Raw genomic sequence first — 27,978 nt, 5'->3', positions numbered from 1 at the left:
GGCGCTGGATACTCCTCGGTTTACGGCAGTCAGGCCGGCTTCGTGCGACAGTTTTGCGGCCGAGCGGCGGGAGGAACGGAGTCAGGATGGCGTCGGGGAGCGGGGTGAGTCCGGGGGTCGCTGCTCCCGTTTGCTGCGAGTAACTGGCGGCTGGGGGACCGGGGCTCTGGGGCCTGCCGACTGGAAGCCTCGGGGTGCGAGTAACAGAGGCCCGGCCTCAGGCAACAACTACCCCGGAATAAACAAACATCAGCCGGCTGGAAACCCGGGGGGGCGGGGGAGGGAGGAGAGAGAGAAAGTGTTGGGGAGGGAGAGAGGGAAGTGTTGGAGGGGGGGGGGGAGAGAGAGGGAAGTGTTGGAGGGGGGGGGGGGGAGAGAGGGAAGTGTTGGAGGGGGGGGGGGGAGAGAGAGGGAAGTGTTGGAGGAGGAGAGAGAGGGAAGTGTTGGAGGGGGAGAGAGAGGGAAGTGTTGGAGGGAGGAGAGAGAGAAAGTGTTGGGGAGGGAGAGAGGGAAGTGTTGGAGGGGGGAGAGAGAGGGAAGTGTTGGAGGGAGGAGAGAGAGAAAGTGTTGGGGAGGGAGAGAGGGAAGTGTTGGAGGGGGGGGGGAGAGAGAGGGAAGTGTTGGAGGGGGGGGGGGAGAGAGAGGGAAGTGTTGGAGGGGGAGAGAGAGGGAAGTGTTGGAGGGGGCAGAGAGAGGGAAGTGTTGGAGGGGGGGGGGAGAGAGAGGGAAGTGTTGGAGGGGGAGAGAGAGGGAAGTGTTGGAGGGGGAGAGAGAGGGAAGTGTTGGAGGCGGGGAGAGAGAGGGAAGTGTTGGAGGGGGGAGAGAGAGGGAAGTGTTGGAGGGGGGGGGGAGAGAGAGGGAAGTGTTGGAGGGGGGGGAGATAGAGGGAAGTGTTGGAGGGGGGGGGGAGAGAGAGGGAAGTGTTGGAGGGGGGGAGAGAGAGAGGGAAGTGTTGGAGGGGGGGGGGAGAGAGAGGGAAGTGTTGGAGGGGGTAGAGAGGGAAGTGTTGGAGGGGGTAGAGAGGGAAGTGTTGGAGGGGGTAGAGAGGGAAGTGTTGGAGGGGGAGAGAGAGGGAAGTGTTGGAGGAGGGGAGAGAGGGAAGTGTTGGAGGAGGGGAGAGAGGGAAGTGTTGGAGGAGGGGAGAGAGGGAAGTGTTGGAGGGGGGAGAGAGAGGGAAGTGTTGGAGGGGGGAGAGAGAGGGAAGTGTTGGAGGGGGCAGAGAGAGGGAAGTGTTGAGAGGGAAGTGTTGGAGGGGGGAGAGAGAGGGAAGTGTTGAGAGGGAAGTGTTGGAGGGGGAGAGAGAGAGGGAAGTGTTGGAGGAGGGGAGAGAGGGAAGTGTTGGAGGAGGGGAGAGAGGGAAGTGGAGGGGGAGAGAGAGGGAAGTGTTGGAGGGGGAGAGAGAGGGAAGTGTTGGAGGAGGGGAGAGAGGGAAGTGTTGGAGGGGGAGAGAGAGGGAAGTGTTGGAGGGGGGAAGAGAGAGGGAAGTGTTGGAGGGGGGGAGAGAGGGAAGTGTTGGAGGGGGGAGAGAGAGGGAAGTGTTGGAGGGGGAGAGAGAGGGAAGTGTTGGAGGGGGAGAGAGAGGGAAGTGTTGGAGGGGGGGGGAGAGAGAGGGAAGTGTTGGAGGGGGAGAGAGAGGGAAGTGTTGGAGGGGGAGAGAGAGGGAAGTGTTGGAGGCGGGGAGAGAGAGGGAAGTGTTGGAGGGGGGAGAGAGAGGGAAGTGTTGGAGGGGGGGGGGAGAGAGAGGGAAGTGTTGGAGGGGGGGGGAGAGAGAGGGAAGTGTTGGAGGGGGGGGGGGAGAGAGGGAAGTGTTGGAGGGGGGGAGAGAGAGAGGGAAGTGTTGGAGGGGGGGGGGAGAGAGAGGGAAGTGTTGGAGGGGGTAGAGAGGGAAGTGTTGGAGGGGGTAGAGAGGGAAGTGTTGGAGGGGGTAGAGAGGGAAGTGTTGGAGGGGGAGAGAGAGGGAAGTGTTGGAGGAGGGGAGAGAGGGAAGTGTTGGAGGAGGGGAGAGAGGGAAGTGTTGGAGGAGGGGAGAGAGGGAAGTGTTGGAGGCAGGGAGAGAGAGGGAAGTGTTGGAGGGGGGAGAGAGAGGGAAGTGTTGGAGGGGGGAGAGAGAGGGAAGTGTTGAGAGGGAAGTGTTGGAGGGGGGAGAGAGAGGGAAGTGTTGAGAGGGAAGTGTTGGAGGGGGAGAGAGAGAGGGAAGTGTTGGAGGATGGGAGAGAGGGAAGTGTTGGAGGAGGGGAGAGAGGGAAGTGGAGGGGGAGAGAGAGGGAAGTGTTGGAGGGGGAGAGAGAGGGAAGTGTTGGAGGAGGGGAGAGAGGGAAGTGTTGGAGGGGGAGAGAGAGGGAAGTGTTGGAGGGGGGAAGAGAGAGGGAAGTGTTGGAGGGGGGGAGAGAGGGAAGTGTTGGAGGGGGAGAGAGAGGGAAGTGTTGGAGGGGGAGAGAGAGGGAAGTGTTGGAGGCGGGGAGAGAGAGGGAAGTGTTGGAGGGGGGAGAGAGAGGGAAGTGTTGGAGGGGGGAGAGAGAGGGAAGTGTTGGAGGGGGGAGAGAGAGAAAGTGTTGGGGAGGGAGAGAGGGAAGTGTTGGAGGGGGGGAGAGAGAGGGAAGTGTTGGAGGGGGGAAGAGAGAGGGAAGTGTTGGAGGGGGGGAGAGAGGGAAGTGTTGGAGGGGGAGAGAGAGGGAAGTGTTGGAGGGGGAGAGAGAGGGAAGTGTTGGAGGCGGGGAGAGAGAGGGAAGTGTTGGAGGGGGCAGAGAGAGGGAAGTGTTGGAGGGAGGAGAGAGAGAAAGTGTTGGGGAGGGAGAGAGGGAAGTGTTGGAGGGGGGGGGAGAGAGAGGGAAGTGTTGGGGAGGGAGAGAGGGAAGTGTTGGAGGGGGGGGGAGAGAGAGGGAAGTGTTGGAGGGGGGAGAGAGAGAGGGAAGTGTTGGAGGGGGGAGAGAGAGGGAAGTGTTGGAGGGGGGAGAGAGAGAGGGAAGTGTTGGGGAGGGAGAGAGAGAGGGAAGTGTTGGAGGGGGGGAGAGAGAGGGAAGTGTTGGAGGGGGAGAGAGAGGGAAGTGTTGGAGGGGGGAGAGAGAGGGAAGTGTTGGAGGGGGGAGAGAGAGAGGGAAGTGTTGGAGGGGGGAGAGAGAGGGAAGTGTTGGAGGGGGGAGAGAGAGAGGGAAGTGTTGGAGGGGGGAGAGAGAGAGGGAAGTGTTGGAGGGGGGAGAGAGAGAGGGAAGTGTTGGAGGGGGGAGAGAGGGAAGTGTTGGAGGGGAGAGAGAGAGGGAAGTGTTGGAGGGGGGGAGAGAGAGGGAAGTGTTGGGGAGGGAGAGAGGGAAGTGTTGGGGAGGGAGAGAGGGAAGTGTTGGAGGGGGAGAGAGAGGGAAGTGTTGGAGGGGGGAGAGAGAGAGGGAAGTGTTGGAGGGGGGAGAGAGAGGGAAGTGTTGGAGGGGGGAGAGAGAGAGGGAAGTGTTGGAGGGGGGAGAGAGAGGGAAGTGTTGGAGGGGGAGAGAGAGGGAAGTGTTGGAGGGGGGAGAGAGAGGGAAGTGTTGGAGGGGGAGAGAGAGGGAAGTGTTGGAGGGGGGAGAGAGAGGGAAGTGTTGGAGGGGGAGAGAGAGAGGGAAGTGTTGGAGGAGGGGAGAGAGGGAAGTGTTGGAGGAGGGGAGAGAGGGAAGTGTTGGAGGGGGAGAGAGAGGGAAGTGTTGGAGGGGGAGAGAGAGGGAAGTGTTGGAGGAGGGGAGAGAGGGAAGTGTTGGAGGCAGGGAGAGAGAGGGAAGTGTTGGAGGGGGGGAGAGAGGGAAGTGTTGGAGGGGGGGAGAGAGGGAAGTGTTGGAGGGGGAGAGAGAGGGAAGTGTTGGAGGGGGAGAGAGAGGGAAGTGTTGGAGGGGGAGAGAGAGGGAAGTGTTGGAGGGAGAGAGAGAGGGAAGTGTTGGAGGGGGGAGAGAGAGGGAAGTGTTGGAGGGGGGAGAGAGAGGGAAGTGTTGGAGGGGGGAGAGAGAGAGGGAAGTGTTGGAGGGGGGAGAGAGAGGGAAGTGTTGGAGGGGGGGGAGAGAGAGGGAAGTGTTGGAGGGGGGAGAGAGAGGGAAGTGTTGGAGGGGGGAGAGAGAGGGAAGTGTTGGAGGGGGGAGAGAGAGGGAAGTGTTGGAGGGGGGAGAGAGAGGGAAGTGTTGGAGGGGGAGAGAGGGAAGTGTTGGGGGGGGGGGGAGAGAGAGGGAAGTGTTGGAGGGGGGAGAGAGAGAGGGAAGTGTTGGAGGGGGGAGAGAGAGGGAAGTGTTGGAGGGGGGAGAGAGAGAGGGAAGTGTTGGAGGGGGGAGAGAGAGAGGGAAGCGTTGGGGTGAGAGAGAGAGGGAAGCGTTGGGGTGAGAGAGAGAGGGAAGCGTTGGGGTGAGAGAGAGAGGGAAGCGTTGGGGTGAGAGAGAGAGGGAAGCGTTGGGGTGAGAGAGAGAGGGAAGCGTTGGGGTGAGAGAGAGAGGGAAGCGTTGGGGTGAGAGAGAGAGGGAAGCGTTGGGGTGAGAGAGAGAGGGAAGCGTTGGGGTGAGAGAGAGAGGGAAGCGTTGGGGTGAGAGAGAGAGGGAAGCGTTGGGGTTAGAGAGAGAGAGGGAAGCGTTGGGGTTAGAGAGAGAGAGGGAAGCGTTGGGGTTAGAGAGAGAGAGGGAAGCGTTGGGGTTAGAGAGAGAGAGGGAAGCGTTGGGGTTAGAGAGAGAGAGGGAAGCGTTGGGGTTAGAGAGAGAGAGGGAAGCGTTGGGGTTAGAGAGAGAGAGGGAAGCGTTGGGGTTAGAGAGAGAGAGGGAAGCATTGGCGTGAGAGAGAGAGGGAAGTGTTGGCGTGAGAGGGGCAAGTGTTGGTGGCAGGAGAGTCGAGTGGGGGCGAAAGTGGAAAGATTTGGGGTGATAATTGGTGAGAGTGGGGCAGGTTAATATCTGGGGAGAATTAGGAGATATTAACAGGATTGGTGTTCTAAATGGGGAGGGAAATAAATCAGATTTGGGGATGAGTATGGTGCATAAGATAAATGGAAAGGGACCACCATTAATTTTCTTTGTGGGATGTTATGAAAGTTTGAACTGTCTGGTCTATTGAGAAAACAGAGGGGTGGCCTGATACAGATCTTTAAGATTGGGAAAGTTTTGATAGACATAGTGGATGCTTCCACCTCTGGGCCAAAAATCCAAAAGGGAATTCAGGAGGAACTTCTTAACCCAGAGAGTGTTGAGAATGTGGAGCTTTCTATTCCAGGGACTGATTGAAGCATGTAGTACAGATGCATTTAAGGGGAAGTTAGACAAGTACCTGATGAAGAAAGGAGTAGAGGATATGTTGATATTGTGGGAAGAGGCTCGTGTGGAGTATAAAACACTGACTTAAACCATTTGGCTGAAGGACCTGTTTCTGAGCTGTAAATACTTACCGTGTTATCAACAGGGAAAGAATTGAATGTTTCATTTTAAATTATTTGTGTCATTGAAATGAATCTCGTGTTCTTATTGATTGCACACGTTTATAAAAGGAAGAAGGGACAAACTTATATTTGCCATAACTCCAGTCACGTCCTCTGGATGATCCATCGCATTTCTCAGCCAACCAAATACCTGTTGCATAGGCAGATATGGCAGCTGAGCTGTGAATAGCAAGATTCCACAAGAGAGGAACCCTCAATTGCTACAGAAATAAAAGACCAAAATTACTCATGTTAACCTGCGAATAAATGATACTTGCAACAGAAATTTTACTTTGAGGTGATACAGGCATATCCGAAAGCGAGCACTGATGCTAGTTCAAAAACGAGTGGAATTTGACCATAAGAACAGGCTGTTTAGCCCCTTGTATCTATTCTGTCTGTTCGATGAGGTCATGACTGATTTGTGACCTAACGCTACAAACCTGCCGTTGTTCCATATCTGTTAATACCTTTCATTACCAAATCTATCGATCTCAGTTTTAAAATTGTTCCAGGGTCAAGTATCTAGAATGCTGTTTGTGGAAGAGTGTTCCAAACTTCCACCACCCTTTGTGTGTAGGAAGTGTTTCCTAATTTCAAAGGCCTGGCTCTCATTTTTTGATACTGTGCCCTAGTTTTAGATTCTCAAGCAGCAGAAATAGTTTCTCTGTATCTACCCTATCTTAATATCTTGATAACTTGGTCAAATTATTCCTTAATTTTCTAAATTACATGAAATACAAACCTAGTTTATACCCTGACAATAGGCCCTGACAATATTCCGGCAATAGTACTGAAGACTTGTGCTCCAGAACTTGCCGCGACCCTAACCAACCTGTTCCAGCACAGCTACAACACTGGCATCTACCCGGCTTTGTGGAAATTTGCTCAGGTATGTCCTGTACACAAAAAGCAGGACAAATACAACCCAGCCAATTACTGCCCCATCAGCCTACTCTCCATCATCAGTAAAGTAATGGAAGGGGTCATCAACAGAGCTATTAAGCGGCACTTGCTTCGCAATAACCTGCTCACTGATCCTCAGTTTGGGTTCTACCAGGTCCACTCAGCTCCTGACCTCATAGCCTTGGTTCAAACATGGACAAAAGAGCTGAACTCCTGAGGTGAAATGAAAGTGACTGCCCTTGACAGCAAGGCCAAATTTGACCGAGTGTGGCATCAAGGAGCCCTAGCAAAACTGGAGTCAATGGGAATCAGGGAGAAAACTCTCCTCTGGTTGGGGTCATACCCAGCATAAAGGAAGATGATTGTGGTTGTTGGAGGTCAGTCATCTCAGCTCCAGGACATCACTGCAAGAATTCCTCAGGGTAGTGTCCTTGACCCAACCACCTTCAGCTGCTTACCATCACTGAATCCCCCACTATCAACATCTTGGGGGTTATCATTGACCAGAAACTGAACTGGACTAGCCCAATGAATACTGTGGCTACAAGAGCAGGTCAGAGTCTAGGAATCGTGCAACTTGTAACCCAAATTACAATGCCTGTCCACCATCTACAAGGCACAAGTCAGGAGTGTGATGGAATACTCCTCACTTGCCTGGATGAGTGCAGCTTCCACAACATTCAAAAGAAGCTTGACACTGTCTAGGACAAAGCAGCCCGTTTGATTGGCACCACATCGGCAAACATTCACTGCCTCCACCACTGACGCACTGTAGCAGCAGCGTGTACCATCTACAAGATGCACTGCAGGAATTCACCAAGGCTCCTACGACAGCACCTTCCAAACCCACAACCACTACCATCTAGAAGGACAAGGGCAGCATACACATGGGAACATCACCACCTGGAAGTTCTCTTCCAAGTCACTCACCATACTGACTTGAAAATATATCACCATCTCTTTACTGTTGCTGGGTCAAAATCCTGGAACTCCCTAACAGCACTGTGGGTGTATCTTCATCACAAGGACTGCAGCGGTTCAAGAAGGCAGCTCACCACCACCTTCTCAACTATGGATGGGCAATAAATGCTGGCCCAGCCAGCGAAGCCCACATCCCGTGAATGAATAAAAAAAAAGTATCCTCATAATTTAGCCTTTGGAGTTTGTTTTGGAATGACAGGAATGTTCAGGTTTATCCATAAATATATATTACGCTCATTGCATTAATTGGAAGAAAAAGATCGTTTAAAGGGACGTCACGTTGAGATTTTGCTTTCCTCCCACCCCACTTCTCAATCAAATGTTTTAAAGCTGAGGCCTTGAATTCAGAATTCAATAAGTATCAGTCTCGGGGTGGACAAACAACTTGGCAATTTGCAGACTTTATGCCCTGAAATGAGTGATTTAGTCTGCCTTGGAGATCTTTTTAGGAGAACCCAGGGACGTTGTTAATGGAAGCTCAGAGATTGTGTGAGGAGTATTCTAAAATTCAAGAATGCAACTTTACAGTTGATTTTTGGAATTGTCAAGTTAAAAGCAGCCATTGATTGGCACCCCATCCCACCACCTTAAACATGTTTAATTAGACATTAAGCAGTACAAGACATGTGCGTAACCCATGGGTGTAACAAAGGACATGTTTATTTATGGCAGCTTTGGGGGAGTCATCTGGAAACGGGGAATGAAAACTCAATGTTGAAGGGGAAAACATACTTTTTCAGATTTTTTTATCTAACCTTAAGAGCCCTCAACTCATCGAGTGAGAGTATAATGATGAAATTTGATGTTTCCAACATTGCCATCATTCTTCTGAACGAGATTAATTTCTTTGTTCTTGTGTCAGTTGTAGCTCAATGAGTGGCACACTTACATCTGAGTCAGAAGATTGTGGGTTCAAGCCCCTCTTCAGGTTCTTGAAACCATAATCCATACTCTCACTTCCCAGTGTAGCACTGGGAGAGTGCTGCACTGTCAGAAGTGCAATTCCAGATAAGGTGTTAAACCTCTTGGGCTACTATAAAATGGCATCATGCAAAAAAGACGAGGGAGTTCTCTTCAGTGTCTTGGGGCCAATATTTATCCCTCATCCAACATCGCTAAGAACAGATTATCTGGTCATTATCACCTTGCTGCCTGTGGGATTTTGAGTAAAGTGGCTCAATTGTTTCCTACACTAGAACAATGACCACACTTCAAAAGTACTTAATTGGTTGTAAGGTGCTTCAAGATGTCCTGACATTGTGAAAGGCACTATAAAAATCCAAGTCTTTCCTGGCCTTCTCTCAAACTCTCACGCGCACTTTCGGGGACACAATTAGTTTCTGGGAGGCCATAAGCTGCCTGTTTGACTGTTTTGATCTGAGTGTTCTTTTCCCCCCATGGTTTTTAATGGTTTTTGGTTTATGGTTTTTAATTCTCTTCTCCATGCCTTGCAGACAAAAAACATGGACTTCCGCAAGAAGTGGGACAAGGATGAGTACGAGAAATTGGCGCAGAAGCGGTTGCAAGAAGAAAGAGAGAAGCGAGATGGTGAGTCAGTGTTCAGAATGGATCTTTCCCCTTAAAGACAGCAGCCTGGATTTTCCAATTGGTGCCATTTTACCTTTGACATTAACCCTTTTATTTTAGAATGGGCTCATGCTCGTTGGTAAAATTTCATTGGGCAGAGTGTGAAGCAACTCTTGTCACCTAAAATGTACGCCTAATGCTGATGTGTCAGAAGTACATAGGAAGTTTGGCAGTATATTTCCCATGTTTAGTAGGAGTCCATTTGAATTGGGGCACCACAGGTAGTTGGTAGAAAGACAGGAGTTGAGGGTCTTTTTTATTGAGTGTATGGAGATTTGGAACACACTGTTTGCAAGGGTGGTAGAGAGAGAGAAACCCTCATTGCGTTTAAAACATTGGATATGTATGTGAAATACCAAGAGCTGGAAAGTGGGATTAGGCTGGATAACTCTTTTACAACTGGCTCATACATGATGGACTTTATAATTAGGGGCAAAGAGCACAAAAGCAAGGAAGTTATGTTAACTTGTATAGAACACTGGTTCTGCCTCAACTGAAGTATCCAGCTCCGGCACCATGCTTTTGGAAGGATGTAAAGGCATTAGAGAGGATGTAGAAAAGATTGAAGAGAATGGTTCCAAGGATGATACATAGAACGCAACACAGACTTCTGTGCTGTAAATTTTGTGTGTCTATGTGTATATTTTGATGGCATCAGGTTTTAATTTGTAAAATAAAAATTAAATCTGATGTATTTTAGCTTTTTTTTTTGTCTTAGTGATGTTAGATGTTCTGTTTTCAAGTTTTTTTTTAGTGTAAAGCAGCTGCTGGTAGCTACTCCTACCAGCCAGGAGATCTGCTGTTATGGTAAGTCATGCTCATGTGTCTTGCCCCATCCTACATATCCACTGCAGCTCGTCTGCAACCTCAGTGTGATGTTCGTCATCCAAATTTTATAGAAGCTTGGATTATTTTGTAGCATTGCTGCTATTAAACTATAAAAATCATGCCGCTACATGGAGACAGCTCTTTGAGCATAATCCTGGAGTTTGACTGCACTGTTATCAATTTCCAACAGTTCATGGACATTCTGACCATCAGATCTGAAAGGCTGCTTAGTAACCAGAAAAGAAGATTTTTAAAAAAAGTATTCTTTCCTGGGATGTGGGTGTCGCTGGCAAGGCCAGCATTTGTTGTCCATCCCTAGTTGCCCTTGGACTGAGTGGTTTGCCAGACCATTTCAGAGGGCAGTTAAGAGTCAACCACATTGCTATGGGTTAGGAGCCACATGTAGGCCAGACCAGTTGAGGATGGTGGGTTTCCTTCCCTAAAGGACCTTAGTAAACCGGGTAGGTATTTATGACAATCGATGATAGCTTCATGGTCACCACTACTGAAACTAGCTTTCAATTCTAGATTTATTAATTGAATTTAAATACCCATCAACTGCCATGGTGAGATTTGAACCTCTGGGCTTCTGGATTACTAGTCCAGTGACATTGCCACTAGCTCTACCTAAAGTTAGTCTTCCAACCCCTCAGTGAGTTTACCAGGGAGCCTTTCTGAGCAAGAGAAATACTAATTTCTTCCTTAGCCTGTGTTGAGTTCTATGTAATGTCATCCTTGGAACCATTCTCATGAATCTTGAATATTTTCTGTACCCTCTCTAATGCCTTTACACCCTTCCTAAAGTGTGATGCTGGAACTGAATACGCTTTTTCTACACAAGTTAGCATAACTTCCTTGCTTTTGTACTCTTTGCCCCTAGTTATAAAGTCCAGGATGCCATACGCTTTATTAACCATGCTCTCAACCTGTCCTTGCACCTTCAGTGATTTGTGCACATATGTACCCAGGTTGCTCTGCTCCTACAGCCCCTTTAGAATTTTACCCTTTATTTTATAGTGTCTCTCTACCAAAATGAATTACTTCACAATTCTGCATATTAAATTTGATCTGCCACTTGGCTGCCCCTTCCACCAACCTATGTCCATTTGCAGTTCTATGCTATTCTCCTCACAGTCCACAATGCATCCAAGTTGTGTGTCATTTGCAAATTTTGAAATTGTGCCCGATGCATCAAGGTTTAGGTCATCGATATATATCAGGAAGAGCAGAGGTCCCAATACCAATTCCTGGGGAACACTACTACAAACCTTTCTCCAGTCCAAAAAACAGCCGTTCACTACTATCGGTTTCTGGTCACTCAGCCAATTTCATGTGCATGTTGCTACTGTCCCTTTTCTTCCATAAGCTTTAACTGAGTTCACAAATCTGTTGTGCAGTACTTTATCAAATGCCTTTTGGAGGTCCACGTACACTATATCATTACCCTGATCAACCCTCTGTGTTATCTCTTCAAAAAACTCAAACCTAGGAAAAGTTGTTTCACAGGAGTGTGATCAAACTGCATTTGACACCAAGAAGCATAAGGAAATATTAGGACTCGTGCCCAAAAGCTCTGTCAAAGGTAAATTTTAAAGGGTGACTTAGAGGAGAGAAAGGTAAAAATGCAGACTGGTTTAGGGATGGAATTCCAGAGTTTAGGACCTTGGTAGCTGAAGGTACAGCCACCAACTGTGGAGTGATTAAAATCGGGATCAGGATTGCAACTAGGATGTGGGCCCAATTTGTGTTAGAATCTATTCCCGAATGGATTGGACACTTGGGAAGGATTTTAAGGCCTTAGAGAATGTGCAAAGGAGATTTACTAGAATGGTGTCCAGGCATGGAGGACTTCAGTTATGTGGAGAGACTGGAGAAGTTGCTTTTGTTCTCCATCTAGTAGAGAAAGTTAAGGAGAGATTTAGATATTCAAAATTGAGGGGTTTTGATGGAGCTGATCAGGAAAAACTATTTCCAGTGGCAGAAGGGCCTGTAACTAGAGGACACATTATAAAGTGTTTGGGAAAAGAACCAGGAGAGGAATAGTTACAGCACGGGAGGAGTCCATTTGACCTATCGTGTCCATGCTGGCTCTCTGAAAGAGCAACTCAGCTAGTCCCACTGCCTCGCCTGTCTGCATAGCCCTGCAAGTTTCTTCTCTTAAAATAATTGTCCAGCTTCCTTTTGGAAAACTCCAATTGTATCTGCTTCCACCACTTGGATGCAGTGCATTCCAGATCATAACCACTCTTTACCTAAAATATATTTTCTCCTTGATCCTTCTGCCAATGGGAGCAGCGTCTCTATCTACTCAGTCCAGGCTTCTCACTTTTAGACACTTCTGTCATCGCTTGTTCACCTTTCCTTCTCTAAGGAGAACAGCCCCAACTTCTCCAATCTATCTACGTAACTGAAGTCTTGTTAATTTCATCATCCCTTAATGCTTTCCCACCACTGAAGTTTAACCAACTGGCTTGTGGTTGCTGGGTTTATCCTTGCACCCCTTTGAATAAGAATGAAATATTTGTAATTCTCCAGTCCTCTGGCATCACCTCTGTATCTGAGCAGAATTGGAAGATTATGACCAATATCTCTGCAATTTCCTCTCTTACTTCTCTCAGCTCGGATGCATCCGATCAGCTCCTGGTATAAATTTTAAGTAAAGCAGTGTTTCTAATAGCTCCTCTTCATGAATTTTTAGCTCATTCAGTGTCTCAACTACCTTCTCTTTCACTGTGTCTTGGGTGGGAAGGAGGAGAACATATTTTACGCAATGAGTTCATGAAATCTAGAATGTGCCACCTGAAAGGGTGATGGAAGCAGATATAATAATTCTCAAAAGTGAATTGGATATAAACTTGGAATGGAAAAAAAATAACAGGAGAAAGAGCAGGGGAATGGGACTGACTGGATAGCACTTTAAAAGAGCCAGCACAAGCCTGATGGGCCTAATGGTCTGCTGTGCTGAATGATTGTGGCCAATCATCAAAACTGTGGCTGTCATGTAGACCTTCCTGCCTTGAAACGCTAGCCTATTTTCTTGGAATTTGAGTGACTTGTGCAATTACCTAATCTTTTGTTCTGATTTCAGATTTCCAGCATCATGAGAGTCGCTGAAATGTTTCTATATGAGAATGAGTTGACCGATAATTCAAGGAATAACTTTGAATAAAGAAATGTGTGTCCTTCATGACAATCGCCTAATTTAGTTTTATGGTGTTAAGAAATTTGCAGAGGAAGATACAATGGGAGGTGCAACTTTCTGTGCCTGCAAAGGAAACAATGACCGATCTGATTGATTTTATGTAGGAGGTGTTTTGAAGTAACCTGTAGCTAGTTCCACATCCAAATGCTTTCTGTTTCCGTTTCAGCAAAGCCTCCAGTACCAATCAAACGTGAGCTTCTACGTCACAGAGATTATAAAGTGGATTTGGAATCAAAATTGGGAAAAACCATAGTCATCACAAAGACAACACCCCAGTCTGAAATGGGAGGGTGAGTGCTGTATTTCACTCTCCATTTCTTCTTTTCTCTTTCCTCCTCTGCAGATACTGTCTCTTGGAGAGGTGGGGCAGGGTGGAAGGGTCACTGTTCTATCAGAACCAGCCTGTCCGCCCCTTCCTACTACCTCAACCCAGTGATTATTCTTCGCATCTAGGAGTTGGTGCTGACTGACCTATGGTGTTCCTTGTCTTTTTGGGGATATAATTTGTAGATTGGGAATTAGGATAAATTAGTCCTGTATTTCATGTGGTTCAGTGGGTGTCACTCTTGCCTTTGAGTTTGAAAGTTATGGGTTCATGTCCCCGATGCAGAGACATTCTAATTTTATTTTATTCTGATAAAACCTCAATTAAGTTTTATTAAATGCATTGTTTGCCCCATTTATTGCATTACAGAATAGACTGAACATGAGTCTTGCGCACCCATGTTGTGGAGATATAGCTCCATTATGTAAGAAAGGTGAGAGTGTAACCGGAAATTATAGGCCTGTTTGTCTAACATGAGTTGTGGGGAAGTTATTGAAATCTATAATTACAGACGGTGTGGCTTAAACCCTTAGAGAAATTTGAGAGCTAAACTGGATTTGTGAAAGATAGGTCGTATCTGTTAAACCTAATTGGATTTTTGAGGAACTAACTAAAGTAGTAGATAGGGGAATTAGGTGTTTATATCCAGAAGGCATTTGGTAAAATTCCACATAAGAAACTGTTGGTTAAAGTTAAAGCTCATGGAATAGGAGGCAAATTATTTCCCTGGTTAGGATACTGATTAGGTGATAGAAGACAAAAGTAGAGATAATGGGTATATACTCATGTGGCAAGTCATGTCCGATGAGGATCTACGCTAGATCCTGAACTATTCACTATATTTATTATTCGTTTAGGTAATTCAACAGAGAACCATAATATCCAAGTTTGTCGATGGCATATTAAGTAGTGCAGGTGCGAGCACAAGACTTTTTTTTATTATTAATTCGCGGGATATAGGTTTCACTGTCCTTGAGAAGGTGGTGGCGAGCTGCCTTCTTGAAGAGCTGCAGTCCATCTGGCGTAGGTACACCCACGGTGCTGTTAGGAAGGGAGCTCCAGGATTTTGACCCGGCGACAGTGAAGGAATGGCAATATATTTCTAAGTCAGGATGGTGAGTGACTTGGAGGGGAACTTCCAAATGGTGGTGTTCCCGTGTGTCTGCTGCCCTTGTTCTAGGTTGTAGTGGTCATGGGTTTGGAAGGTGTGGTCTAAGGGGCATTGATAGATTAAGTAAGTGGGTAAAACTGTGGCAGTTGGATTTCAACACAGCTAAGTGTGAGGTCATCTATTTTAAACCAAAAAGGATAAATCTGAATATTTTGTAAATGTTGAAGAGCTAGAAACAGTGGCGATCTAATGAGATTTCGGGATTTATGTACACAGATCACTAAGATTTAGTAATTGGATGCAAAATAGAAACAGGCTAATGAATGTTAGACTTTATGAGCTAGAGGACTAAAGTATAAAGGGTAGGAAGTTTTGCTACAGCTATGTAAAGTCCTGGTCAGTCCACAGTTGAGTACAGTATGCTGTTCTGGACACTGTACCTTAAGATCTATTGGCCTTAGAAGTAGTACAGTGTTGATTCACCAGAATGTTAGTTGTGCTGCAAAGGCTGAATTATGACGATAAATTACATAACCTAGGATAACCTTCAACCCTGTTGAAGGTTAAGGGTGATTTGAACTTACTTGGGTATTGAAACAAAATGATAGGGTAGTTAGATAGGAACTTTTTCTGCTGGTATGGGGAGTCTAGGAGATGGGGCAGGCATAACTTTAAAACCAGAGAGCAGCTAGGAAACATTTCTTCAGCCCCACAAGCCTCCGAGATATGTGTGCTCCTCTAATCCTGGCCTCTTGTGCATCCCTGATTTGAATTGCACCACCATCAGTGGCCTGCCCCAAGCTCTGGAATTCCCTCTCTAAACCTCATTGCTTCTCTACCTCACTTTCCTCTTTTATGACACTCCTTAAAATCTGCCCCTTTGACCAAGCTTTTGGTCATTGGGCCTAACATCTCCTCGTGACTCAGTGTCATATATAGCTCTATAATGCTCCTGTGGAGCACCTTAATACATTTTATTACATTAAAGTGCTATATAAACGAAGCTATTGTTCATACAAAGTTAGAAGTGTGGAACTTGCTCCCACAAAAAGCAGTAGATGCTAGTGCAATTAATCATTTTAAATGAGATCAGTAGATTTTTGCTAGCCAAGTGCTTAAAGGGATATGGTGCGGTGCCAAGGCGAGTACAGATCTGCCATGAGTTACAGAACAGGCTTAAGGGGCTGAATGGCCTCTTTCTGTCTCTATGAATCACAAAACAATATAACTGAGCTACTTGGCAAAATTGACTTTTTTTTTCCACTGTCTCCTGTCTTATTAACTTATTTTGTGTATGGTTCCTCTTGACAGATATTACTGCAATGTTTGTGACTGTGTAGTGAAGGATTCCATCAATTTCCTGGATCACATCAATGGCAAAAAACGTAAGTGAATAATACGGGTACGGGTGGCGATGACAGCAGTGTAGATGTAGGTAACGCGTTCTCTAACAAAACACAATTAGATGTAACCTGGTCACTGCACAATTATACAGAATATTATTTATTATGGAGGGCTGTCACTGGGTCTGTTTGATATAATGGTGACAATACAGTGTAGGGAAAAGTATTTCAACATTGCACAATGCTCTTAATTTAGCAGAAGGGTCAGTAACCAGAGGAAGCAGATTTAAGGTAATTGGTAAAAGAACTGGAGGCAAGATGAGAGATTTTTCATGTGACGAATTGTTACAATCTGGAATGCACCATCTGAAAGGGCTGAGGAAAGAGATTCAATAGCAACTTTCAAAAGGGATTTGAAAGGGAAAAGGAAAATTTTGCAGGGCTACAGGGAAAAGACAGGGGAATGCGATTAATTAGATAGCTCTTTCACTAGAGCTAGTGTAGGCAGGATGAACTGAATAGCTGCCTCCTGTGCTGTATGATCTATGGTTCTATGACTCAAGTTACTACCATCTCTTCTGCCAGCAATGACATCTAGAATATGCAGTACTTCACCCTGGTGTTAGAAAGCTTAGAATCTATCACTAGGTACAACTAATGTGTAGAAGGACAGTGCTGTTCAATGAAATTCTGGTGAGAGCACTACCTTATAACTTTACAAAGTCCATCAGAACTTTGAGCTGTGCCTGTTCAGTGATACTTTTTCAGATTGCCAACCAGGAGAGGTTGTGGGTACGCTGAAATAAAATGGCACTTTATTCTTTTACAATTAAGAGAGAACTCTTTTATTGGAGATCACAGCGATGAGAGAGATGGCAAATGTGTCCCGGTGATAGAAGAAATGGAGGTGTCAAAATGATGGGAGAGGCGGCGAATGGCTGTGGTGATGGGAGACGCAGGGCAGGGGGAGATGTCACCCTGATGGGAGAGGCGGGATGGACATCATAATGGGAGAGGAAGGCATCACCCTGGCCCTCATTCATGTGACCTGATTGTTGCTGTAGTTAATAAAGAGAAACTCAAGGGTGATGAAGAAGTGATTGAGATATGGTTAAAGGCAGCATGAAGAGGTAGTGTTAAAACAGTTATTATACAATGACTTCTCACTCGATATGTTGCAGTTGTACTAAAACACGCTTTGCTTTTTTTAAACAGCTTGTATTAAGCGCGTTTGAGAGACAGGTATAATTCAGATGAATTGATTTGATATGTTCACTATTATCTGATTAGTTATATAATTATATATATCTATATGTTATAGTTTAAAAACATTGGTGCAGTTGTAACCAATTTCATTTCATTTACTTGCCTTCTCAAGGAAGGAATGAGATGAACCATTTTTTCCAGTGTCTTCTCCTGTCTATGGTGTATATGCAAGATGCACATTGCATGTCAGAGGCAGGGAGCAAAATATTTGACCTATGGTTGTGGCGAAGGATGGAGTAGATATCACAAACAACCCTGATGCTGCCTTCACTTTGATGAGCCATGGGTATTGTCCAGCTGGGAGAGTGAATCCCAGCTGATTATTACCTATTTCTCCTTGACTCTCACCATCATTCCATTGTGCCGGCATTAAGGCCAATTCTAGCTTGTTGCCATGCTGAAATTGGCTAACTTTTAAAGGCATCACTAAACATAGTTGGATGCACTGGTCTGTATTGATTTAGTGTTACACCAGCCAGGACCTTTGAGCACTGGCCCATCAAAGGAAGGCAGAGAGCGTATTAACTTGAGATGGTAGTTCACACTGTTCTGTAGTCTGATTCAGAGAACCTAGAGATCCCAAGTTATTTTACCCCAAAATAAACGTAGAACACCCCATAAGATTCAGTAGAAATGGCATTTGCCTTGATATATATTGTTTTTTAGATTTCTACATTGAAAAGTCAAAAGAAACCTAATGGCTTGGCATAATTCCAGGAGATAAAATGGCTCACGTCCACTGTTAAGCTGGAGTGTTTTGTCATGCTGACAGTGTAGGCTATTAAAGACAGCTTATTTACTTCATAGAATTGGCTGCTTGTTCACAGTGGAAATTGGATCCAGTTCAGCGCTGATTAGAAGCAGAATTAAAACTCCACAATGTTCGAAAAGCACATTCTTGAAGAGCCAAGATACAATCCTAGGCCTGAACATCACATTCTAGTCAGACACAGGCAGTTTACTGGCCATCACAGTGGGATAGGAGGTGAATGGAGATTCTGATCCAAATCCTGTGTGCTTGTGATGGTGTTTTTATATTGGCACCTGGGACACTTTACTCTAAGCTGAGCATTAGTGTGGTGTGTTCCAGTTCATGAAAGAAATATGGGATCTCATGTAAATTAGACTGTACTTTCATTTAATTGACAAACTTTGGCGGTGTTTGTTAAGGGTTTTATACAAGTTTCCATCTTCCCCAATCACCTCCCGCCACCCTTCAGTGGGCACTGTCATTTAACCAGTGCTTTTCCTATTCGGCATTTGTTTAATAGCATCAGCAGGCATTTTAATTAAACTGATAAAAGATGGGTTTAAAAAAATCCTGGGAGACTCGATAGAAATATTGAAATCTCTGAACCAAGTTTTATATAGATTCATATTTCCTTTCGTTTAAGTCAAAGAGTAAGCCAGTGCCTTTTCTTTTACGTTCACTGCAGCTGAACTGACATTGCACAAATGGCATCAGGAACTAGAAATTTGTGCCATCTATTTTAGAGAATGATGCAGCATTCAAGGAGGCCATGTTGCCCATCCTTCCTGTGCAGGCTCTTTGAAAGAGCTACCTAGTTAGAGCCACTCCTCCTGCTCTTTGTCCCACAGTCCAGCAAATATTTCCCCTTCCCAGGATTTATAGGATTCCTTTTTTGAAAGTTGGTATTGAAGGGAAATTTTTTCTCTTAGAGGGTCATGAGTCTTTGGAACTTTCTTCCTCAAAAGGCAATAGAAGGAGCATCTTTGAATATTTTTAAGGCAGATCTAGTTGGATTCTTGAATAACAAGGGGGTGAAAGGTAATCGGGAGTAGGCGGGAGGTTGCAATCAGATCAACCATGGATCTTATTGAATAGCGGAGCAGGCTTGAAGGGCCGGGTGGCCTATTCCTCCTCGTTTGCATGAATCTGCTCCCAGCAACCTTTCAGGCAGCGCATTCCAGGTTGTAACAATTTCTGGGTGAATGCATGACCCTTACGCCACTTGCACAGGTGATGGCCCAAAAGCACCAGTTATCACCAGTTGGCTGGTTATGGATTGATGTACGATTTGGAGGGTTTGATGTCTGTATTACGATGATCTCTTTTTCATCTATCAAGTGATCAAAAAGGTCAGAGTTCTTTGAAGAAGTCATATGTGCTGTGAATGAAGGGGAACTGATGGATGTACTGTAATTAGATTTCCAGAAGGCATTTAATAAGGTGCCACATCAAAGATTATTACAGAAAATAAAAACTCATGGTGTAGGGGTCAACAAATTGGCATAGATAGAAGATTGGTTAGCTAACAGGAAACAGGATAGCCATAAATGGGCCCTTAACTGGTTGGTGGGATGTAACGAGTGGTGTGCCACAGGGATCAGTGCTGGGGCCTCGGCTTTTTGCAATTTATATAAATGACTTTGATGAAGGGACAGATAAGACCATAAGATTTAGGAGCAGAAATAGGCCATTTGGTGCATCAAGTCTGCCCTGCCATTCAGTGAGATCATGGCTGATCTGATAATCCTCAACTCCACTTTCCTGCCCTTTCCTCATAACCCTTGATTCCCTTACTGATTGAAGATCTGTCTATCTCAGCCTTGAATATACTTAATGACCCAGCCTCTATAGCCCTCAGTGGTAAAGAATTCCATAGATTGATTACTCTCTGAGAGATGAAATTCCTCCTCATCTCTGTTTTAAATGGGCGCTCCCTTACTCTGAGATTATGCCCTCTGGTCCTAGACTCTCCCACAAGGGGAAACAACCTCTCATCATCTACCCTGTCAAGCCTCTAAGAATCTTTTATGTTTCAATAAAGTCGCCTCTCATTCTTCTAAATTCTAATGAGTACAGGCCCAACCTACTCAACCTCTCATAAGAAAACCCCTCTATACCCGGGATCAACCTAGTGAACCTTCTCCTGACTGCCTCCAACGCCAGTATACCTTTCCTTAGACAAGGGGACTGAAATTGTTCACGATATTCTAGGTGTGGTCTAACTAGTGCCTTGTATAGCTTTAGCAAGACTTCCCTATTTTAATACTCCATTCCCTTTGAAATAAAGGCCAATGTTCCATTTGCCTTCCCTATTATCTGTTGAACTTGTGTGTTAGCTTTTTGTGATTCATGCACAAGGACTCCCAAATCCCTCTGTGCTGCAGCCTTCTGCTGCTTTCTCCATTTGAATAATATTCAGATCCTCTTCTTGCTGCCAAAGTGCATAACCTCACATTTTCCCATGTTATATTCCTTCTGCCAAGTTTTTGCCCACTCACTTAACCTGTTTATATCCCTCTGTAGATGCCTTGTGTCATCCTCATCACTTGCCTGCCCACCTATTTTTGCGTCATCTGCAAACTCGGCGATAGTACATTCACTTATATATTGTAAATAATTGAGGCTCCAGCGCTGATCCCTGAGGCACTCCACTGGTTACAGGTTGCCATCCTGAAAACACCCGCCTTATCCCAACTCTCTGTCTTCTATTAGCTAGCAATCCTCTATCCATGCTAATATACTACCCCCAACACCATGGGCTCATCTTATTAAGTAGCTTTATGTGCGGTACCTTATTGAACGCCTTTTGGAAATCCAAATATATTACGTCTACTGGTTTCCCTTTATCTGTCCTGCTTGTTACCTCCTCAAAGAATTCCAATAAATTTGTTAGGCATGATTTCCCCTTAATGAAGCCATGCTCACTCTGTTTGATTAGATTATGTAATTCTAAATGCTCTGCTATTACATCAGTTATAATAGACTCCAACATTCTCCCTATGACAGATGTTAAGCTAACTGGCCTACAGTTACCTGTTTTTTGTCTCCCTCTCTTTTTGAATAAGGGTGTTACATTGGCTGTTCTTCAATCCTTTGGGATTTTCCCAGAACCTAAGAATTCTTGGAAGATTACTACCAGTGCATCCACTATCTCTGTAGCTACTTCCTTTAATATCCTAGGATGCAACCCATCAGGTCCAGGGGACTTATTGGCCTTTAGCCCCCTTAGTTTTCCTAGTGCTTTTTCTCTAGTGATAGTTATTGTATTTATTTCCTCCCCCACTTTTACCCCTTGATTATTTAGTATTTTTGGAATGCTATTAGTATCTTCTACCGTGAAGACGGAAGCAAAGTATTTATTCAACTCCTCTGCCATTTCCTGGTTCCCCATTATTATTTCCCCAGCCTCATTCTCTAGGTGGCCTATGTCCACTTTGGCGCCTCTCTTCCTTTTTATATATTTAAAGAAGCTCTTACTGTCCGTTTTATATTACTTGCTAATTTACCCTCAAAGTTTATTTTCTCCCTCTTTATTTTTTTTTTGGTCATCTTTTGATGGTTTTTAAAACTTTCCCAATCTTCTGGCTTTCCACTAATCTTTGCCACATTGTATGTTATTTCTTTCAATCTGATACTGTCCTTAACTTCCTTGGTTAACCATGGTTGGTTTACCTCCTTCCTTGAATCCTTCTTCCTCACTGGGTTATATCTTTGTTGGGAGTGATGAACTATTTTCTTAAACATCTGCCATTGTTTATCAACTATCCTTTTTGCTAAATTGCTTTCCCAGTCCACTCCAACCAACTCTGCCCTCATTCCATTGTAATTACTTATTTAAATTTAGCACATTTGTTTCCGACCCAAGTTTCTCACCATCAAACTGAATGCCAAATTCTACCATATTATGGTCACTGTTTCCTGGGGGATCCTTTACCCTGAGATCATTTATTATACCTGCCTGATTACACATTACCCAATGTGTAACTTTTGGACAGTTGCAGGGGCCTCTGGGTCCCCAAAAGCTGCTTCACCTGCAATCATACCCTCCTGTCCTTGATCACAGACAAAATGTGAATTACCTAATCAGAGGGTGTGACCGCCCCCTGCAGCAAAGTGTCCAGGTAACTTTTCCCCCTCCCTGAAGTGGCGCAATGTCTGCAGCTCGGGCTTCAGCTCCTTAACTCAGTTCTGAAGTTCCGCAAACTGTAAACAAATGATATAGATGTGTTTGCTCTGGATCACCTTGGTGTCCAGTAGCTCCCACATGCTGCAGCAGCAACGCATCAACCGTCCTGCTGTTGTAATTGTATTTTATTTAATTTATTTATTAATTACTCTAGTATCCCCACTCTTTACACTTATTTTTTTTTATACAGACTAGTATCGACCTTATACTTAACAAGATATCTTTGAGAAAAGAGACTAGAGATCAAAATACAAACCAAAGACCTCACGTTACTTTAAAGACTAGAAATACTCACCAATCAGCTGCTCTCCGTGCTCTTTTCTCTCTCATGTCCTTTAATGGTCTCTCACTCTTCTTTCACTCCCGCTGTTAAAGGCTCTGCTCCTCTCTCACTCTCGCTGTAAATGACCACGTTGTTTCTCTCACACTTTCCCTATCAGGATGAGAATGAGAGAGAAACAGCATAGTCATTTACAGCAAGAGAGAAACAGCAGGGCTGTTTAATCAGTTCCATCGTTCTGTTAGATCTAGGCTGATCTATGTCATAACTCCATTTAACCACCTTGGTTCTGTAACCCTTGACACCTGGCCTAACAACAATCTTTCAATCTCATTTTGAAATTTCAATTTAAGCCTCAAAAAAGTTTTGGAGGAAAGTGTTCCAGATTTTCACTAGCTTTTGTATGAGGAATTGCTTCTTGACATCACAAATGGCCAAGCTCTAAGCTTACGATTGTACCCTATTGTTTTTGACGCTCACATCAGGGGAATATATTCTCTCTTTCTATCCTGTTGAACCACTTTATCACTTTAAACACCCCCATTAGATCAGTCCTCAACCATTTATACTCTAGGAAGTACAAGCCAAGTTTATGCAAGCTGGTCTCATTATTTACCATTTAAGCCCATTATCATTTTGGTGAATCGCGTTGTATTCCTCTGCACCCCAAGATTAAGATCGCCTTCCTGATTTGCAGTGACAGACTGAATGCAAGGCTGATTGCGAGTTGGGTACAAATATGTATTCTTGTTTGTCCCATAACGTGTGACTTTTGCACTTGCGAAGGGTACCTGAGGGCCAATGAGTTCTGCTGTCAGACCCAGTTTGACGACACTATTTTTGCTCGGCAGACCAACGGAATCTGGGGATGTCAATGAAGGTGGAACGCTCGACATTGGACCAAGTAAAGAAACGTTTCGAGATCAATAAAAAGAAAATTGAGGAAAAGCAAAAGGAGTACGATTTTGAGGAGCGCATGAAGGAACTCCGGGAGGAGGTAAGACTTGTAGTGGTGAACAAAGGCAGCTCGGTTACGTTTATCTTGGGTGCTTAATTATGTGGCTATTTTGCATCATGTTGCCATATGAATAGAGAAAGCTGTCCCTCAAAAAAACATCACTTTTGGGGGGGAAAAAAGATTGGGATTGTTACCTCATTGCTGCTTGGGGGAGCTTGCCGTGTACAAACTGGCTGCCATGTTTCCTGCATTTCAGCAGCGAAAACACTTCAAAACAAGTAGTTATTTGACTGTAAAGTGCTTTTGGGTTGTTCTGAGGATGTGAAAGATGCTATTCAAATGCAAGTTCTTTAGTTTTATTCCCATTCTTGGTGACTCAAACTGAATCTTAACTGTTCTTTAGATGAGAAGTTTTTTTGACGCTCAGTAGTTTTATTGAAGCTCCCTCAAGCTCCAGCTAAATGTCCAGTGCTGAGTTAAGCTCTAGATTCCAGTAAGGTCTTGGCTTTGACCCCTGCTCTGTGCTGAGTTGGCTAATCTTGCTCAGTGAGGAAACTGTCACAGTCTGCTTGTCATCCAGTGAGCCCTGCTGAAAGTGCACTATTTGGATTTATTGTGATAGCTCCCACACTGGAATAGCTTACTTGGCATTTTGGAAGAGTGGTGACAGGGCTGATCCCAGTGAGACTGAATTCCCCACAATGGGTCGGTGAGGATAATAATGTACCAGCAGTGAATTGGAACCTAGTAAGAAAGGACTACAGCTTTAAACACAGAGAATACGCAGCCGTTACATCAACTGTGAAAGAAAATTTGGGTTAATGTTTTGACAAAACTTGAAGTGCTCGTCTGTCTTTCCCCTTTCAAACACTGACACGCCTGTTGTATATTTCCAGCGGTTTCTGTTTCTTTTTGTGGTTTCTGGCATTTTGCAGCTTTTCCTTTTTAAATCCATCTCTTCCAAACTTCATCTCTTCTTTCACTTGCAGGCAAGACCACAGCTAGGGCCCATAAATATAAGATAATCGCTAATAAGTCCAATAGAAAATTCAAGAGAAATGTCCCCAAGGCATGATATAAACTGCAAAATGATTCTCTATTTTGCATGATGTGCGTCAACATTCTAAGGGAATATTTTTTCCTGATGCTAACTTGGTGGGTTTTTTTGGACTGTAAATGCTGTTTCTCCTGCGCTGAGTCCAGAAGGTATCTGGCAAAACCAAAACCAGAGTAAATTTATTAGCACTCTCAATTTGTTAGCACTCTGAGCCTGCCCCCACCCCCCCCAACTCCAACTCCTGCCATAATTAACTTCAACTCTTACATGATCAGTTTTGACGAGAGAGGATTACAGATAATATTTACAAGTGTGTGTATATTCTGGGGAGGTAGGGGGCAGAGCCGAAAATTTGGTACATTGTATTGAAGCTCTGAAGGTCTTTTTAAAGATTGTTATTGACTTTATTTAAGTTGATAAATTGTAAGACTTTGCTCTGCTTGGCACCAAGATCCAGTGAAGCAAAACTTGCGTGGAAAACCCCGGCTTCGCCAAATGCAGAGGCAAAAGGAGACAACATTTGTTTCTCCTCACTTGTGCAATTAGCAGTGGTGGGATCATGATGAGCTGTGAAATTGGTTTAGATTAAATTTGCTTATTTTGTGGGCTGAGAAAATAATTGAGAGCTTGTCAGATTATCGTAAAAACTAAACTTGATCACCAGTGCCTTTCAGACATTGGATTTGTGTTTTTCATGGATCCGTGGATGCAGTCACGAATTTAATTTACCTGCCCCTGCCACGCCCCCACCTCACCCCCAAACTCAAACAAAAACTGGTAAAAGCCCTGCAATTTCAAGTAATAAAACCAGAGTTTTACTGAACCTGACCATAAATCAGTGATCCTAATGTCATTCCTGAAACATTGGATAAAATCCATTTACCAGCATCTCTACCCTTGTCTGTTGAATCTTTCATTATGATTCTCCTCTTTTCTTACATAGAAACTAGGAGCAGGAGTAGGCCATTCGGCCCTTAGAGCCTGCTCCGCCATTCATTATGATCATGGCTGCTCAAGCAACTCAGCCTGTTCCCACTTTCTCCCTATACCCTTTGATCCCTTTCGCCCCAAGAGCTATATCTAACTCCTTGAAAGCATGCAATGTTTTAGTCTTTCTGTGGTAACGAATTCCACAGGCTCACCACTCTCTGGGTGAAGAAATTTCTCCTCATTTCAGTCCTAAATGGCCTACCCCATATCCTCAGACTGTGACCCCTGGTTCTAGACTCCCCCTCCATCAGGAACATCCTTCCTGCATCTACCCTGTCTAGTCCTGTTAGAATTTTATAGGTTTCTATGAGATCCCCCCTCATTCTTCTGAACTCCAGCGAATATAATCCTAATCGACTCAATCTCTCCTCATAAGTCAGTCCCGCCATCCCAGGAATCTTGCTTTGTTTAATTTCTTTCTGCCTGTGTTTAATGATGGAGAATTTTAAAATTCTTGTTTTCAGATCAGTCCATGGCCTTGCCACTCCTTTTCTTCTCCTCTAGCCCTATAACCCTCTTCAGATTTCTGCACCTCTCCAATCCTGGCCTCTTGTGTCAGCCTGATTTTATCGCTGCACTGTTGGCGGCTGTGCATGGAACTCTGGTATTCTCTTCCCTAAACCACTGTGCCTTTCCATCTCTCTCACTCCTCTTTTAATATACTCCTTAAAACCTACCTTTTTGACCAGATCACCTGCCCCAATGTCCTTATGTTGCTCAGTGCCAAATGTTAATCCGATTGTGCTCCTGTGAAATGCCTTGGGCAGCATTTTGCAATTTTATGGGCGGTATATAAATGCAAGCTGTGTTGTTGCAGGAAGAGAAAGCCAAGGCGTACCGGAAAGAGAAACTGAAGGAGAAGAAGCGGAAAGCAGAGGAGGAGCTGACATTCGAGGAGGACGATGAGATGGCGGCAGTGATGGGATTTTCTGGCTTTGGTTCATCAAAGAAGAGCAGCTGACCGACATCACCAGACTGAACAGGACATCCTTTTATTGACTCTTCTTTTTCCCCTTGCCCCTTTTTATTTCTCCCCCCAAATCTGCACCCCAACTGAGTGGGATTATGCACAGCGTGAATGAAGATGTGTTTATTAATAAAGGATTATTCTGTTAAAAGTTATAAGTACCCCTTCCTCCAAGACCTTTTCACGGAGAAGTTTCAGATGCATTCAGAAGGTTCTGTGAACAGGTAATCCACAGGCAAAGAATGGCCCCTATTCGGTTCCTGATTTGTACTGATTTGGATGATCACAGTCTGGACAATGTTTCGGGTGCTGCAATTGGGCTCAGCACTACTTGGGTTAGGAAGGGGGAAATCAGGCAGGGTTCCCACTGATTATTTCATAGTGATCCTGGCAGAAAGTATGCAAGTCTGCGCAGCCTCATGTGCCTGAAGGTATGCTGCCACATGAGAAATGGCCACTTGCTGAAGGGCTCCTGACCTTCACGGTGCAATACCCTGACACGGAAATCAGCAACTCTTGAAGGGTGGGACATTACAAATGATTTGTTTTTATTAAATTCCCTCCATTTTTGATCCAGTTGAATGATATAAATCCTTTATTAAACACCTTAAGGTTGATCAGCTGATGATCTGAAGCAATTCAAGCGCTCAAATAATTCGGGTAATAGAAAGTCGCAGTCTGTTTCTATGAGGTGGAGGTTCAAACATCGAGCTACAAGAACGAAGTTGTAAAGCTCTTTTTAACTGCAAGAGGTTTTCTAAGCCTCTTGAACTCATTGTGATCTGTTGTTTTCTGGCATTTGCAACCTTTGTTAATTTTGAACATGCTAGCATTTCCATCTCTTCTAAAATTGACAGGCTCCTCCTTGTAACTCGATGGGTATATGTCTGCGAGCACCCGCCCGTAGGGTAGTGACTTGACCAGCAAATAGCGGATTTGAAAGCCTGCCCATTAAGTTAGCCAATCTCAATTGGAGTCAACTGACTCCCAGAATTCTGGGTTGCATGCAGATTGAAAGAAATCAAAATGGATTCCCAATCCTCCTCAACTTGCGGACATCTGTGCTCTGAAATGAATCTGATAATGCTCATTTCCCTATATTGCTTTTTTTCTTGTATGTATCCAATTGCCTTTTGAAAAGTACTATTGAATCTGCTTTCACTATCCTACTGGGCAGTGCATTCCAGATTATGCAATTTGCTGTGTTTTTTAAAAAAAAACTTCTTACTCCTCTGTTCTTTTGTCCGTTATTTTAGACTTGCGTGACCTATAACCCAGGTACAGCTTGGGAATGTTCTTGAGAATGATCTTCAAACGAATCATTGATTGGGACGATGGTTCACTGTAAAAGTAGTATAAGGTGTGCAGGGGGTAAATGTTTATTTCCTTGTTACTGGATCGTGGAGGGAACTTGAAGATTTCTAAAAACTGTATGCTGTACAGTGTCCAAATCATTTGAGAACTGATGCGTTGTCCTGAGGTTATTCAGCCTACCAAGCTAATTTATGTATTAACTTGATCAGAAAATGAAAATAGTGAATGATTTGTATCTGAAGAACAGTTAAAATGCAGTGAGATGTTCCTATTTTGGATTTGCTTGGTGTGTTGTGTGTGCTGTGCTCTGAAGTTTCTACTTGTGCTTTAGTTTTTCTCTTCTGGTCGATACTTCCAATGCAAAAGCTTTTTTTTTCTTACTGTGTATGATCTCCATTAAAAGAGCTTGGTGTCTGTGACCCATTTTTTAAATTAAAGACGAACCAGAATTTTTGAGTTTTTTTTAATATAATGTTCCTCCCTTGAAGAGAAGGAAAAGCAACTTGATTCTTTCTTGTC

At 44.8% G+C, this 27,978-nt stretch overlaps 1 protein-coding gene across 1 annotated transcript; it reads left to right on the top strand.

Moving 5' to 3' along the window:
* zmat2 (zinc finger, matrin-type 2) lies at positions 1-27,896 on the top strand. The gene is made up of 6 exons (XM_041194537.1): positions 1-104; positions 8,749-8,842; positions 13,078-13,201; positions 15,659-15,732; positions 23,025-23,170; positions 25,996-27,896. Exons 1-6 carry the CDS (start codon positions 87-89, stop codon positions 26,137-26,139), a joined length of 600 nt encoding a protein of 199 aa, XP_041050471.1. The 5' UTR covers positions 1-86; the 3' UTR covers positions 26,140-27,896.
* The last annotated feature ends 82 nt before the right edge of the window (positions 27,897-27,978 follow it).

The sequence above is a fragment of the Carcharodon carcharias genome, chromosome 8 (assembly GCF_017639515.1).
Source record: "Carcharodon carcharias isolate sCarCar2 chromosome 8, sCarCar2.pri, whole genome shotgun sequence".
NCBI lineage: Eukaryota > Metazoa > Chordata > Chondrichthyes > Lamniformes > Lamnidae > Carcharodon > Carcharodon carcharias.
Note: the sequence above shows the minus strand (reverse complement) of the source record. Positions and strands in the feature narration are given on the sequence as shown.

Coding starts and splice junctions, on each gene's coding strand:
- zmat2 (XM_041194537.1), top strand. Junction 13,202..15,658: donor CCCCAGTCTGAAATGGGAGG/GTGAGTGCTGTA, acceptor TCCTCTTGACAG/ATATTACTGCAATGTTTGTG. Junction 15,733..23,024: donor TCACATCAATGGCAAAAAAC/GTAAGTGAATAA, acceptor TTTGCTCGGCAG/ACCAACGGAATCTGGGGATG.